The 15,680-nt window shown below is 37.9% G+C and overlaps 1 protein-coding gene across 1 annotated transcript in view; it reads left to right on the forward strand.

Moving 5' to 3' along the window:
• The window catches only part of LOC103151033 (cadherin-1-like), a 13,474-nt gene extending 1,893 nt beyond the window's left edge, over positions 1 to 11,581 (forward strand). The window contains exons 4-17 of the mRNA XM_007570863.2: positions 7 to 216; positions 868 to 1,008; positions 1,355 to 1,510; positions 3,134 to 3,281; positions 4,807 to 4,979; positions 5,392 to 5,520; positions 5,789 to 5,974; positions 6,138 to 6,388; positions 6,616 to 6,758; positions 7,558 to 7,649; positions 7,851 to 7,980; positions 8,317 to 8,538; positions 9,999 to 10,114; positions 11,457 to 11,581. Coding sequence (XP_007570925.2) covers positions 7 to 216; positions 868 to 1,008; positions 1,355 to 1,510; positions 3,134 to 3,281; positions 4,807 to 4,979; positions 5,392 to 5,520; positions 5,789 to 5,974; positions 6,138 to 6,388; positions 6,616 to 6,758; positions 7,558 to 7,649; positions 7,851 to 7,980; positions 8,317 to 8,538; positions 9,999 to 10,114; positions 11,457 to 11,513 — 2,154 coding nt within the window. The 3' untranslated portion in view covers positions 11,514 to 11,581. The remainder of the gene's footprint in view (positions 1 to 6; positions 217 to 867; positions 1,009 to 1,354; positions 1,511 to 3,133; positions 3,282 to 4,806; positions 4,980 to 5,391; positions 5,521 to 5,788; positions 5,975 to 6,137; positions 6,389 to 6,615; positions 6,759 to 7,557; positions 7,650 to 7,850; positions 7,981 to 8,316; positions 8,539 to 9,998; positions 10,115 to 11,456) is intronic.
• The last annotated feature ends 4,099 nt before the right edge of the window (positions 11,582 to 15,680 follow it).

A 15,680-nucleotide genomic window follows, 5' to 3' on the forward strand; every position in this document is an offset into this window, starting at 1 on the left:
GTCCAGGTAAATAGACAGGCTGTCCTTCATGAGGGGAACCAGAACTTCTCGGTCCATGTGTGGGATTCACAAGGTCAGAAAATGACTCTTCCTGTCAGGTTGTTGTATCAGGATCATCACTATATGAACAACCATCTGGATGCTGAATCTCATCATGAGGCTCATAAACTCAACACCCAGCTTCATGATCAGCTGGACTCTGATAGGAATCAGCAGGTAAGTTAAGACCTGATATTAAGTGGGACGTAAAGAAAGTTGTTCTAGGAAATAAACACACACACACTCACACACATACCGGAAGTAGCAAAGCACATAAAATAAACTTCCTGCTTGAAGATTTAGTTGTTACTCAACACTCAGCTGGCAATGAGAGAAGTATTTAGCTCAAATAAAGTGATACATTCAGATGATTAGGACAGCACCATACTGTCTCCTTCATTTCTATGTGTGTGTTATCTTTTAGAAAAAAAAGTAGTCACTATAATACTTAGATCGACTGATTCTCCTCTAAGTTACATTTATTGCAGGTACATCCAGACTGATCTGTGAAAAAGAACATTTTGTTTTCATGATGTCTCGGTTCTGGTCATTAGGAAACCTAAAAGCTTTTTTATTTATTTATTTATTTTTTTACATCATATGAACACTTTGAATGTAATAAACTTGAATATTAATCAAACAAACCCACTATATAGTGGACTAAAAAGCATCCTGGTAACCTGTTTGTCATCATAGTATCAGGATTAAGAGAGATTATTTTGATTCTCGTCTTCTGAGGCCCATTGCAGCCAGATTCCACCCAGGCTGCATCGTTCATCAGACCTTCACAGGTTCAGTCATTTACAGACAGAATATTTGTTTCCTTAGGATCCAGCTGATCCTCAGATCCCCGTCCTGGATTTCATCAAATCCAGTCCAGGGCTGAAGAGGAGGAAGAGAAAATGGATTATCCCTCCCATGAATATTGCTGAAAATTATAGAGGACCTTTACCCATGTCTATTGTTCAGGTAATAGGAACAAAAATGTCCTACAGTTTTTGATGTCAGAAAAATGTCATCCAGTGTATTTTCCTCTTTATTTATATCATGTGTTTGTAACGTGTATTTACATTGGCCACAAACTTTCTACATTTCTTGTTGTGTTTAGGAAAACTGAATTCTGGCTCAAAATGGAAAAATATATTTGTTTCTGGCCTGCATGTCTCTTATACCTATAATAACATAGAATAAATGCTTTAACTAAAACATCTATTAGTCTTAATCAAAAGACATTTGTTACCCATCATAATTTTCTCTTCCCTGAATTGTTTTTGCTGATTGTTGTCTCTATTCAACCCTGATCTATGTTGTCCAGATCCGCTCTGATGGAGATAAGACGAAAAAGATCTTATACAGCATCACTGGTCCTGGAGCAGATCAACCTCCTGTTGGTCTTTTCATCATGGACAGAGACACTGGTTATCTGTATGTCACACAGGGACTGGACAGAGAGAAACAGGACAAGTACAGGGTCAGTGTTTTCTCTACTATCCGTAAGGTGCCTCATTCACACCAATCCTGTTTCACTCCTTTAATAGAACTAAAAAGTCCAGTTGATTTGGGGAAGTGTGAATGTGTAATCAAACTCTGATGGAGACCAAAACAGAGAAATCTAGAGCCCAAAAACCTCAGACTCATTTCTGATGAAGTGAACTCTGGTACAGTTTGAATGCATATGTGAATGCCAAGCAGACCGGAGACCTCTCAAAAAGCAGGAAGTAGAGTGTAGTGCAGAGCATTCTGGGTAAACACAACTAAAATAGTTGAAACTAGTAAAAGTTAGTTTCATTAAATCATCATGAAACAGTTTCATTATTTGATTCATGTCTAGTGTTAGAGGGTCTTTTGCCAAAAACAAAAGAGAAATCCCCCAACTGTGAAGAAGGAAGTTGAGCTCAGCTTCTTCTTCTGAGGTTTTTATTTTGCTTCCTTCAATGGTTCTTGGTGCAGCGCCACCACAGGTAAGGAGGTAAATAGATATTTTGAATGCTTAAGTTTGTTTGACAGTGTCATGTGAAAAAGAACCACAGCAGCTGAAAACGTAACAAATGTTGCAACTTTGGTCTGGAGTCAAACTGAGTCTACTGGACTATCAGGTGTGATTGTCAGGACTCTGGGTTCTTGGGTCGAGTTTTGTCTATTTCTGTGATTTTCTGTTTGTCATCAAGTTTTATCAGTTTTGTTCTAATTCACTTTAGTTCAGCCTTTCATGGTGATCCTAGTTTCATTATTTGATGTTATTTTGGTTAGATCTGTCTTATTTTCCTATTTGTCGGTCCCTTGTTGTGTTTTAGTCGTGTTTATTTCTTAGTTATTTCGTTACTCTAGATCTAGTTGTTTTTTAGTGTCTGCTTTTCAGGTTTCTTCACTGTTACTATTACTTCCTGCTCTCCTTTGTCCTCCTGTGTATCTTCCCGGCTTCCTGTGCCACGTTCTCTCTCCTCTCAGCCTGGTTCCTGCTCCAATCCCTCACACCTGCAAACTATTAGCTCATCAGCTCAGATCTTTGGCTCTCAGCCTCTCCAGTATTTAAGCCTCTCATTCTCCCCCATAATTTGCCGGATCCTCAGTTCTACTCTTTTCAGTCAGTTGTGCCTCCCTGTATTTTCCTCGTGTTTTTTTGGACTTCTTTTTTTGTTGTTTCTCTGGTTCATGTATTTTTGTAAGTGTTGAGCATTTCTTCATCCTCTTTCCATTAAATCACCAAACTCAGCTGCTGCCTCCACCTCTCTGCATTTGGGCCCAACACTTTACCAACATCATGACAGTGATAACAGCCTTAAACTTGATGCTTTTCTGTCCAATTTATTTTGTTACATCTGCGATATAACATGTTAATCTTTAAATCCTCAGACGATTGCACAGATTTGATCAGAGTATTAACATTTCTTCACTTGACTTTAAAAAGCATTCAGTAACTCAGTCTGTTACAGAATACTTAATTGTAATTATTGAAGACTATTAATATTAAGTAACTTTTAATACCTGCACAAAAAACTACACAGTAAAAATAAAATGAGTTTTCATCAATATGAAATGAAAATAGGAACACAATATAATTGTTCTGGTGATGAAAATTTGTATCATTTTACAGCTTACAGCCCATGCTGTTACAGCAGGATCCACTACAAGTGAAGATGAGCATATGGATATCATAATCAATGTCATTGACCAGAATGACAACAAACCTGTTTTCAACCAGTCTACCTATAAGGGAGAAGTTCCAGAGGCCTCAGAAAAAGGTAAAGTCACACAAATTAATAATGTCTTACTTTACATATGTAGATATGAGTGCAAAAGTATAATCATTTTAAAAGTCACAAATATTTGCAACTTTTATCATTTGCGACCTGAACTAGCTGCATACTGAGGAGAAAACTGAGGCTGAATTACATCCTCAGCCTGCAGTTAAGTTCATCGTCTTTGTTTTGCTGATGAACTCATTGTGACTCAGTCACAAGGAGACCATTTCAGATGCATCCGTAAGAGTTTTTTGTTGTTGTTGTTGTTTATGTTGTTTGTCCACATGGATCCGGCTTTTTGAGAGACCAGAGGTGATCTTTTCTGAACAAGGGTCCCAGAGTGGAAACATTTCAAAACTTCAGTTTCATGTTTCAATTTATACATGTAAGATGTTTTTTTTTTTTAAACTATGACTGCTGTAGCTCTCTTTGGATCCTACATTCACCTCACTTTTATAAATAACATGGTGACGTTCAGTTCTTTTTTTGCTGTTCTGTGACAGTGTTAGAGCGCCACCAATTGACTGGGCATACCCTCTACGGTGTTTTCAGTGGTGCTACACATTTTTTCTAAATGTTTTATTTTTATTTTTTACAAATATTCACACTCTGATGGTGGCAAACAACTAGATAGTTGGCAGAACCCAGTGGCTGTCAGACATAGGTTCTGGTTCTGCTCTGCATACTCAGAACCAAACATGGAGAGGCAGCATTCAGCTTCTATGCGCCACAAATCTGGAACAAACTTCCAGAAAACTGCAAAACAGCTGAAACACTGAGTTCCTTCATATCAGGGGTGTCAAACTCCAGTCCTCAAGGGCCGCTGTCCTGCAACTTTTAGATGTGCCTCTGCTGCACCACACTTGAATAGAATAATTAGGTCATTAGCAGGACTCTGGAGAACTTATCTACTCAAGAAGGAGATAATTAAGCCATTTCATTCCAGTGTTTTGTGCGTGCGGCACATCTAAAAACGATAGGACAGGAGGTCTTGAGGACTGGAGTTTGAGAACTGTGCTTTAAATCAAGGACAAGATATGAAATGAAATGAAATGAAATGAAATTTTATTCGAACATGATACAAATATATCATGTTCGAATAAAATTTCATATTTCAGATAAATATTCATTAAATGTTTAAGTTTAGTCTAACTTTTCTTTGCTTTCTTAAATTACACCACTGCAATTTATTTTTATTTAAACCATGTGAAGCTCTTTGAATTGTCTTGTAGCTGAATTGTGATATAAATCTAATCTTGCCTCACCCATCAAACTCAGCGACAATTCAAATACAAATTAAAAATCTCCCAGATTGCAGAGTCTCAGTTATCGACATAGAAAGGTCACTGTGATGACTTTTAGTGATTTGTCAAGATGTAGAAAACCCTTTGACCTGAATGACCTGTCTAAAGGAACCTGGAATCATCAGCTGGACATGAAGAGGTTCTCAGTTCAGCTCAGCCTCTCTGTTGATAAACTGATGTCTCTGCTCTCACTGACCTGCTTCATGTTTCCTCTTGATTAGGTTCTGAGGTGATTCAGGTTGTGGCCACAGATGCTGATGAGCCAAATACTGATAACTCTGATATCCGGTACCGTATAATGAGTCAGAGGCCACAGCAGCCCAGTCCCAACATGTTTACCATCAACCCAAGAACTGGAGTCATCAGAGTTAACGAAACTGGACTGGAAAGAGAGGTGATGATTCCAACAATAGTTAATCAATGAATCAGTCGACTTTATTTCTTTAGCACATTTCAAAGACTGTTAGGGTCAAAGTGTCTCACTAAATCCTCATGGTCAGATTTCCTGTTTATAACATGTAGCTTTACATTTTGGCCAGAATTCAGCCTTCATGTATTCTTGAAGGTTGAATTATAACTATAGAGCCTGAGAATAACTTAAATATTATTATTAATTATTTATTAATAACTTAATTTACTAAATAAGTTTGAGGCAAGTTTTATAAAACTCAGTTCAGATTATTTTTCCAACATATGATGCAGTGATCAGGAATCGATCCATCAGTGTAAAGTTTTACACTGCAGTTAACAATTTGTAGCCATCAGTAGACAAAGTTGGTGATTCAAGTTCATGTTTGTTGCAACAGAAAATCTCTCAGTATGAACTGCAAGTACAAGCAGCTGACATGAAGGGAGAAGGTTTGACTGCACTTACCAGAGTGATCATCAATGTGACTGACAGCAACGATAACGCTCCGGTCTTTACTGTACCTTCTGTAAGTAGAACACATGACTGCTTTTATTAATCTGCCCCTCTTTTAGTAGTTGGTGGTCAGATTCTACAGTCTGATAGTATTACTTAGAATGTTTTATTCAATTTTGTTCATCCCAGTTGATTTGTGCAGCAGCTGGTCAGTAAAGCAGTAGATCACTCTGAATGCTATTAGTGAGTCCATGAAATATAAAACAAATCATAAACTGATGATGGATGATTCAATAATAACCATGTGGAACTTTTTCTTATGTGTACATCTTCTGTCTCAGTATTCGGCCACAGTTGAAGAGAATAAAGTCGACGCTCTGGTTGTTAAGATGGAGGTGACAGACAGAGATGATCCTCATACTGCAGCCTGGAATGCAAAGTTCAGCATTATTGATGGAGATCCAGGAAATCTGTTTACTGTGAAAACAGGAACAAACAAACAAGAAGGAATCATCACTACTGCTAAGGTAGGAGGAACAGCAGGTTCTTACTACTAGAGCATAAATGTTAAATATGATTCTTTATTACACTGTTTCAAATAAAGGGACATTTTCTAAACCTGGTATAGGTAAGTGATTGTACTGTTAATGTCTGATCAGTTGATCTATGATCTTTCTTCCATTAAACCAGGGTCTGGACTTTGAGAGGACCAGTAAGCACACTCTACTGGTTACAGTGGAGAATGAGGCTCCTTTTGCTCCTTCTGTTTCATTGGTCACTTCCACTGCTACAGTGGTGGTGACTGTGTTGGATGTCGATGAACCTCCCATCTTTGAATCAGAACAGAAGCTTGTGTCTAAAAGTGAGGCCCTTGCCGTGAACAGCTCTGTGGTGCAGTACACAGCTTCTGATCCAGACACTGCAGCCAAACAGAAAGTCATGTAAGGAACCTGAAAATCCTCCAACCTGAAGCGACACAGCATACACCTTTAAATTAGATTTCATTTGTGTTGTACATCTGAACAAATCTTGTTTTCCAGTGGTAATTAATCAGGCAGGAAATGTTACTATAGCAACACTGATAGATGGATGTTTTTTTTCTGATCATACTGCTTATAAAGTCTTGCTTTGTCTTGTCATTTATATCATTTTTGTCCTTGATGTCCAGGTATAAAATAATCAGTGACCCAGCCGGCTGGCTTGGCATTGATAAGGATACTGGTGAGATAACAGTGAGAAACCAGATGGACAGAGAATCCAGCTTTGTGAAGGAGGACAAATACACAGCCCTGATTGGTGCATATGATGATGGTGGGTGTGAGGGTTAACTGTCTTAATGGTTTTGGGGGAACTCTTTGTAAATCATGGTTTAAGTTAAAAGGAATTTAATTTAATGATTTGAGCTAAATTTCAATTCAGTTCAAATTCAAAAATTAGATGGATGTTGGAGTTGGGGATATGACCCTGCAGCCATGTCTCAGTAAAACACATTACACTGTATTACCTACACCCTTGCTGAGTCCTTGTCGGGGCTTGAAGCTCATCCACCTTATAAGCTAATGATCTCATGTTGTCCATTGCGATGGATGGTAGAGATGGTTTGAAATTCCTCCTTCTGTCTCTCCTCTTCACTCCTCTGAATCAACGTCTCCTTTTCAACTCCTCTGGGATTTCTGGCTTCAGTTATGGTATTATTTCAGCTTTTCAGATGTTAATCACTCGCTCCTTGTTGTAAACCCTGTTATTATGGTTGTGCATTATAACAAAATAGCAAAGTATAAAAAATTCTGCCAAAAATCAGTTCAACTACACAGCACCCAAAACAAAGATGGAACAGTTTCCTAAAAAAAAAAAAGCTATTTTCCCCCAAACGGCAGGATTGAAAGTTTGAAAAGGGGAAAAAATCTCAATGAAAGTACAAAACTACTTTCAAAGCTACAATTCTAGGATTTACTCAAAATTCAATTCTAGAATTGACTTGTCTTGAAAGGAGTTCTTTAGAATATGATCTCTTTTCTTGAAGAGATTTTTAACTCCTTCCTCTGAGGATCGCTGAAGGTGTCAACAGGATTGCTCATTCTTCACTGCTGTTTGCCTTTCATGTCTCCAGATCAGATCTCAGCTACAGGAACTGGAACTCTGATCATTAAACTTGAGGATGTCAACGACAACGCACCCATTATTGAAGAACAATCTATTACAGTATGTAACTCCCACCTGTAGGGAGATGAACATTTCTTAGGCCTGGTTGTTTTGTCCAGTTGTTTGTTTGAAAATATTATTAGTATCAAACTGAATTTTTATGTTAAATTACTTAACATAAAAATTAAGATGACAAAAGCGAAAACTACAAATATAATGTAACATAATCATTAGTGTTTTAAATCCATTTGGTTTGTTCAGATGTGTAGCAAGAAACCAGCTCCTCAGCTGCTGACTGTAACAGATAAAGATGGACCAGGCTTTACTTCTCCATACAGCGTGAGCTCACATGACTCTAAGGCCAACTGGACGGCTAGAATGAATGACGCCGGTATGTATGCCAGATAAACCCAACTGATCATGAATCAGTCTGCAAGCAACACCAACGAATCAATCAATCACAGTTCCTTTGACAAAGTAAAACTAAATGGAAGGAATCTGCACTAGAGACGAACCACTATATATTTGCAGAAACTACAGCGTAATCTAAGCTGAAAAGGATGATTAAACATTTTCGTTTATCATCTCTCATCCTTGGATGTTACCCAGTTTGCTGCTGTTCTTGTCAGAACTTGAAGAGTCACCTAAGTTGTTCAAGTGAAGAAGAATGAGAAATCTAAAACTGATTGAATTCCTGATAAATTGTTGTTTGTTCTCTTGCTGGCAGGAACAGCGATTATCCTGACTTTGAACCGTGAGTTGGAGAACGGAAATTACACTGTAGCCATGACTGTTTCAGACAACCAGGGTCTGTCTCAGGTCAGCACAGTCACAGCTACAGTGTGTGACTGCACTGGAGAACAAGTAACCTGCCAGGAGAAAAATGTTGGTGGCTCCAACCTGTCAGTCACCCTGGGGATACTGAAGGGCTTCCTAATGCTGCTGTTCAGTAAGTTTGAATCTTAAGCTTTGAGATGAATAGAGCCTTCTTCAATTTGAAGATGCAGCTTTGAATTCAAGAGACCAAGAAGCATTTTGAACTCAGAATCTAAACTTTGTAGTATATTACATTATTATCATGGAAATACGAGACAAACACTGAGGCCCATGAAGTTGGACATTTAATAATTTACAATCAACAAAGTTCACAAAACTATTGTGTATACTTCAGATAAAACTAATATTACAATGATTTTATTCATGTTCAACACTAAATTTGACCGTCGATGACTCCAGCAGCCGCTAAATTATCCAACCTCTAAGATATAATTCTTCATTGGAGCACACATTAGTCTGGTGTGGAATAAAAGAATGAAAAATGTAACAAAAACAGCACCAGTCACAACCAGCTGCCTACCTTACTTTGCTGTTTGTCCGTTTCTTGTTTCCTGTTGACTCAATGTCTCTGCTTTGCTCATTTCCAATTGTAAGGGATTTCTTCTATAAATACCAACACTTTGTTCACATCTGACCAATGACCAAATCACAAATCAGTGGCAGTCTTCTTTCAGAACATCTTCTTGTGTTGGCTGAGATTCCTGTCCCGAGTTTCTGGGAATAAAAGCAGATTCTCTGTGCACTGCAGGTGACTGATCTGTGCTGCTTGCAGTTAAGCTCTCACACTGTGTTACATCTACTTCATGACATTCTACCTGTTGTTGTTCCTAACAACCAAACGCACCACATCACCATATTGGCCCTGGTTAAATGAAATATTTTGCTCTCAAGCCAGAGTTCAGATGTACAGAGAGAAAATGGAATAAAGGAGGTGCACCAAAACACATGAAGACTGTTAAAAATGACATCAGCACATGACAGAAGTATGTGACAATGAATATAAAAACACTGAGAAAACTCACATTGAACTAGGATTGAAAAGCACAAAGAGCTGTTCTTCTGTGTTTGGTGGCAGAAATTTGACCCTTTTTTAACAAGATTAACATGAGGAACTTGTGTGACCATAGGATGTGACTTTAGATGAGAAGCTGCTTGCTCCATTATTTAGGCTATAGAATTTATCAGCATAGGGCTGCACAGTGGTGCAGTTGGTAGAGCTGTTGTCTTGCAGCAAGAAGGTTCTGGGTTTAATTCCCGGCCCCAGTGTTTCTGCATGGAGTTTGCGTGTTCTCCCTGTGCATGCATGGGTTTCTTCCCAGGTTAATTGTCCCTAGGTGTGAGTGTGTGTGCATGGTTGTTTGTCCTGTGTGTCTCTGTGTTGCCCAGAGACACAGGGTACACCCTGGACTGGTGACTTGTCCAGGGAAACCCCGCCTCTCACCCGGAACGTTAGCTGGAGATAGACACCCCACCAAGGGACAAGGGTGTAAAGAAAATGGATGGATGATTTAATCAGCAGCTGAAACCATCATCCACGTAGTAATTAATGATTGAAGTCTTCTCTTCATTTAGTGCTGGGGCTGCCATTCTTTCTGTATGTGAGGAAAAGGAGAGCAGCGGAGAAACCAAGAATCTTAACATCAGACAGGTTTGAGGAAGAGAAGATGGACGACGGAGAGAATGTTCAGGTGAACAGGGACGAAGGCTGATTCTGCTCATTCATATATTTCAGCTAAACTTCAGACAATATAGTGTTATTTTTTTACTGAAATGTAACGTTCTAGTAAAAAAATATATTGAATATCTAATTCTAAAGCACACTGAACAGAAATGAGTAGATTAATTAACCCAGGGGGATTGAGAGGGGCAAGTCGAGGTAACTGGGTACCTTGTATGGGACGCAAGGTAGAGAGGGGCCGACTGGGGCCTCACTAATAAATAATTTATTTTCAATGTAACTCAAAGAATAAAATTTGTGTTCAAAGAGCTATTGACCCTTTGCAACTATGTCACTTAATCATTTGAAGCACCATGATGGACGTCAAAAGTGAGGATCGGGAGTATTGAACTGAGCGACTGAAATAGTTTTTGCCAGTTCATTCTTGGCTTCTACTTGTTCAGTTGAGCAAATTTTTCTTTTTTTAGCGTAACAGACCTGATTAGGGTTCAGACGGGGCATTTACTGAATCTTGAAATGGCTAGCTTAGAAACTGACCCATACCCTTTCCCTCCTGACAAGTTGATCAAACTACCGACTTTGCCTGAATTCACGCCACATTTTTTGTGTCACTATGTCATAAACAGAGTTTCCTCTTAAACCAGAGCAACCTAAAAAACGAACAGAAGACGAGATGCTAATCACCTTTTTTCTGTAGATGCTAGGCTACATGACGGTGGAGTATTGTTCCATGTTTACTGATGGCTAGTACCTTTGCCATCATACAATATTTCATATCTTCCTAATCACACTTGCTTATAAAGTATAAGAACATTAATCTTCTTACTTTGTAAAAAGTGTTCGCTGGCGGTTACACCGAGGACTGACAGTCGCTGCCATATCTGTCCTGTTAAAAGTTATAAAATAAGTTTGGTTTCTATGCTGTCTGCTTGTGCTGCCGATCGCTCAGCATCCTGTGATAATTTTACTGCGAAATCAACTAATTAAAAGTGACCTTAGGGCACCAGATGTAGTTTCGTGACAGGCTTTACAGGAGCGCTTCGGTTGTTTTGACGTCCATCATGGCGGAGCGGGCCGAGTTTCGAAGAGAGTAACGTCACGTGCAAAAGGTCAATAAGTGTTCTGGACTTGTGAAAGCACAACTGAATATGTTCTATAGATATTTTTTCTATAAATTCAATTTCACAATTACAATCAACAAATACCATTTTAATAATGCCACAAAAATAAGGTGCATAAATGCTTTGAATGCTTTAATAAATAACACGTAAATTTTTCTTGTACTAATTTTTCCCTTCTTTTCTTCCTAACTGCGCCCCGCCTGAAACATCCTGCTGGTGTTTGGCTGAAAGGGAGGCGGTTCGCAAGACCCGGAATATGACTATCTGAATGAAGAGGTTCCCGTCTAAGAAACTGCCTGGTAATAAAGGAGGAGAACAGGATGAAGACATGTTGTACATGCTTGGTGCCTTTTTTTTTTTTTTTAAATGATTGCTTTTAGTTTAGTCACATTAGTTATACATTAGCTGTTGCTGAAATATATATATATATTTTTTTTTTTTTTTTTGCCTTTTGGACAGAGAGCCGTGTTTTGCAGCCATTTTAAAGATAACATTTATATTTCTGTTTTTCAATACAGAACTTACTGTAATTTACTGAACACACAGCCTCATTGACATCTAGATTCATTGGTAAAGTCTGTGCAAAACTTTAAAACTTTGTGTACATCTTTGATATTCTACAATTCAGCCCAAAATTATGTATTCATCTGTCGGATTTAGCTTGAGAAATCTTGAAAATTCACTAAGATGTTTTGTTTGTTTTGTTTTGTAAATATTACTTAACATTTTATCATATTGTCATTTTAAGATGAATCCGAGAGAATTTTGTGAACAAGGCAAAAATTAGGGTGATGGTAAGGAGGCCTTTCAACCTGGGAGGCTTGGAGTTCATTACAATAAAAGAACAAAATACAGTAAAAAAAAATGCAAAAGCTGATCAGTAATATAAGGGTTTGATTGCTGTAATCACGATAAGGATTTTATTAATTCATTACTAAAGAAAGTAAACTTTTGACACCAACTTGCAGAAAAAATAATTCTACTTTCCACTGTTGATAAATACATATTACATTGTTTTATTTTCTGAGAGGTGGCGTTCTCATTTACGATCAGAAACGATATTTTTTGTTGAATGATAATTATAAACATTCTGAATCAGCCAGAAATATGAATAATTATGGGCTTAACTGTTGCTGGACCTTGGTTTCTAGCTTAAGATGCATCTCCCTAAGTCTGAAGAACTGACAGTAAATGTCTGTAAGATGTTGAACATTGAGATGTTTTACTGCTTTGCTAAATTGTAATGCAATAATTTCTATAAATATCATGCTAAAAATCCTTTTGGTGTCGTTTCGCATATTTTTTCATACTTTTTCCTTTAACTCTGGTTTGAGCTCACAGCAGCAACAGACTGTGTTTTATTCCAAGGACGGCTTTTTAATGCTGTGAGCTCAGAAAGCAAAATATATCAGTATATCACTTTATTATTGTCCCCTTGGGGCATTTCCCTTGAAGAAAGGTGGGACAAAAAGATAATTTTAACACAGAAACAATCACACAACAACACTGCAAAATAAAAAGTCTAAGAGACATCAGTACAAATATAAAAAAAACAGGCTAAACAAGAAAATCAATTCAGATGACATTTAGAGTTTCTCTGAATAATGAGCCTGGCCAATAAATTATATGGAAAGTGGACAATATCTTCTACTTTCTGTAGCATTCTCCTTAATTTTTTGTTGTTGTTTTAGTCAGGTAATGTAACTCCTTTAATTTTGCTGCCTACTTTTACAATTTGCTTAATCCTGTTCTTGTCTCCTATAGATGGACTGACATACCAGTCAGGTGATAAAAACAAAAATGAGGACAGGTTCAATCAGAGTTCTAGGAAATGGTCATCAACTTTTTACACACTTCAAACTTATTTAATTTGTACTTATTTAATCTCATCCTCTGTTAACCTCATCCAAATGTTCAGTAAATGGCAGCTTTTAGTCAAAAACTCCCAGATATCTAAAGGAGAGAAGACTCTCCACAGTTCTTCCTTTAAATATGTACTTCTTAAATGAAGAAGTACATATTGTTTGTGTGTGTGTGCGCGCGCACACACACACACACACACACACACACACCCACACACACACACACACACACACAAACACACTAAGTCTACTAAACGCCACTTGCAGCACCTGAGAAAAGTTTAAAAACTGACACACAGCCTGTTTAAAATGATCAACCTGATGAAAGACAAGCAGAACTGGTGAATTTTTAGTGCTGCCACTTCTTTGGTTTTGCTTTTAGTTTTTGTGTTTGTGTACATGTAGTGGTTTGTGTGCACAGTGCATCTGCAGCTCAGTCTTCTTCTGATCACATTCACATACCAATGTTTGTGTTTCTCCAAAACATTTTAATTGTGAAAATAAACCATAAGAACATTTACACAAAAATGGAGACAACATGGTTTGCAGTTTGGAGTGTTGAGATCATCTTATGTCAGGTCAGAACTTTATAACTTTCTTTCCAGCCTTATTTGTTTGTTTAGTTTTCGTTTTATTGTAGTACTAAATAGTAGTACTACTAAGCCACAGTGAGGCTGCCATTCACCGCCACCACCTGGCCCTCTGACCACCTCTGGTGAATGACTGACCACCAACAGCAGGCAAGGTATCTTGACCAACACCTCAACAATGACGGAGGTGGACAGAGCAGGGATTGAACCAGCAGTCTCGGTTCAATCCCTGGATCGATTACTGGGACGAACTCCTGCCACCATCGCCACTGTCAAAATATGGTGACAAAATATTTTACTCCAAAACTTGAGCACTGAATGATACTCATTTCTGCTTTGTTGAAAATTTCATAAACTATTCTAAATATATCTATATGTAAATAAATTCAGCAGCAGTATCTCGTTTAAACAAGAACCTTCTCATTAGAAAGGGAATGCAAAAATTTGTTAAAATGAGAAAACTTTAGTTTGAATGAGATTTGTAGTTCATTAAACCCAAAATATCTTCTTATACGGAGGACCGGAACTGACATAATTCAAGATAACAGCAGAAATATATAAATGGCCTAATAAATTGTTGTTAAACCCTCAGCGGTAACACCTTCAGGCCTGCTGTAAAGACTTGAGCTAAATTGCCCAGTACTAACCTGTCTGTCTCTTCCTTTTGCCCAGTTGCCTCTCCTGTCCCCGATCCTGACCCTCTCCACTGGATTTGGACCTCCTGGCTTTGACCCCCGTCTGTCTGACTCTGAGATCTGGTACCTGTTTTGACCTGGATTTGGACCCGCCGGCGCTGACCCCTGTCTGTCTGACCCTGAGATCTGGAACCGCCCGACCCCGACTTGGATTCCCTGGTTTTGACCCCGGCCTGTCTGACTAAGAACTGGTGTACTCCTTAATAAACAACCGATTTGTATTCTCTGTTCAGTCCCTGCGTCCATCGGTGCCTACTCGTGTCACTGCAGCACAGTCCTCTAGAACAGTGGTCCCTATTTCATTTCCAAAGAAAGAATTTAAAATGTTTCAGAAGCTTTGAGTTTGATTGTTTTGCTTTTTTAAGTACAGAGGAAGGAATGGAATCTAAAGCAAATATAAACTTTTGCTTTGGTTTTCTTAAAAGTGCTATGTCATTATGAAAAGTGATTTCTACAAATAAATCCCTTATTATTCTACAAAGTAAAGAAAATGTGTAAAAACCATTGAAACTGCTTTATTAACCTTTAATATGTAAATACTAACAATAAAAATTTCATGCTCAATTATTATACAAACATCCATTCATTCTAGCAGCATGGCAGGTTTTTTCTTTCTTCCTAAACTCTCTGTGAAACTCAAAGGGAGGGGTGATAACGTTGAGTGTTGCTATGGAAACTGAAGGCGGGAACAGATCCAGAAGGTGGGAGGAGCCAGGAGGTGTCAGTCTCGGACAGTTCAAAGGTCGACTGTTGGCAGTCCTACTTCCTAATTACACTGTTGGAATTAACAGAGGAAAATATAATTTTGGTTGTCAAAGTATCAAAAATAAAAATTACCATCCTGAAGACAAACTAAGATCTCAGATCATCTCACACAATATTCCTTTCGAAACTTAAGTTCAATCAAAAAACTAATTTCAGTTTAGTAAACAATATTTATCAAGCACAAAACACACAAACATTCACTCCAACATGAAACAAATAGTCAGAATTTGAAATTAGTCAAAATTTCATCAGTCAGTAATTTCCAGTCAGTCCTCATTTTGTATATTTACTGAAGCTTCAAGAATTTTTTTTCTTTTTAACAACATATTTTAATGTTTGAACTGAACTCTAATCTACAGGATCCTGTTTTAAGTTATGTGTTCAGTCAAACCAGATTTCTCTGGTATAATTTATAATTTAGGATCACAGCAACAAATTGATCAAGTTTCTGCTGAAGCTTCACTTATTTTAGGTTTTGTTAGAACAAATAGTTCCAGGAAAACAAAAGGTCTTTTTAACATCTTAGTTTAAATGTAGTTGCAT

This window comes from Poecilia formosa, unplaced genomic scaffold (genome assembly GCF_000485575.1).
Source record: "Poecilia formosa unplaced genomic scaffold, Poecilia_formosa-5.1.2 Scaffold269, whole genome shotgun sequence".
NCBI classification, from domain to species: domain Eukaryota; kingdom Metazoa; phylum Chordata; class Actinopteri; order Cyprinodontiformes; family Poeciliidae; genus Poecilia; species Poecilia formosa.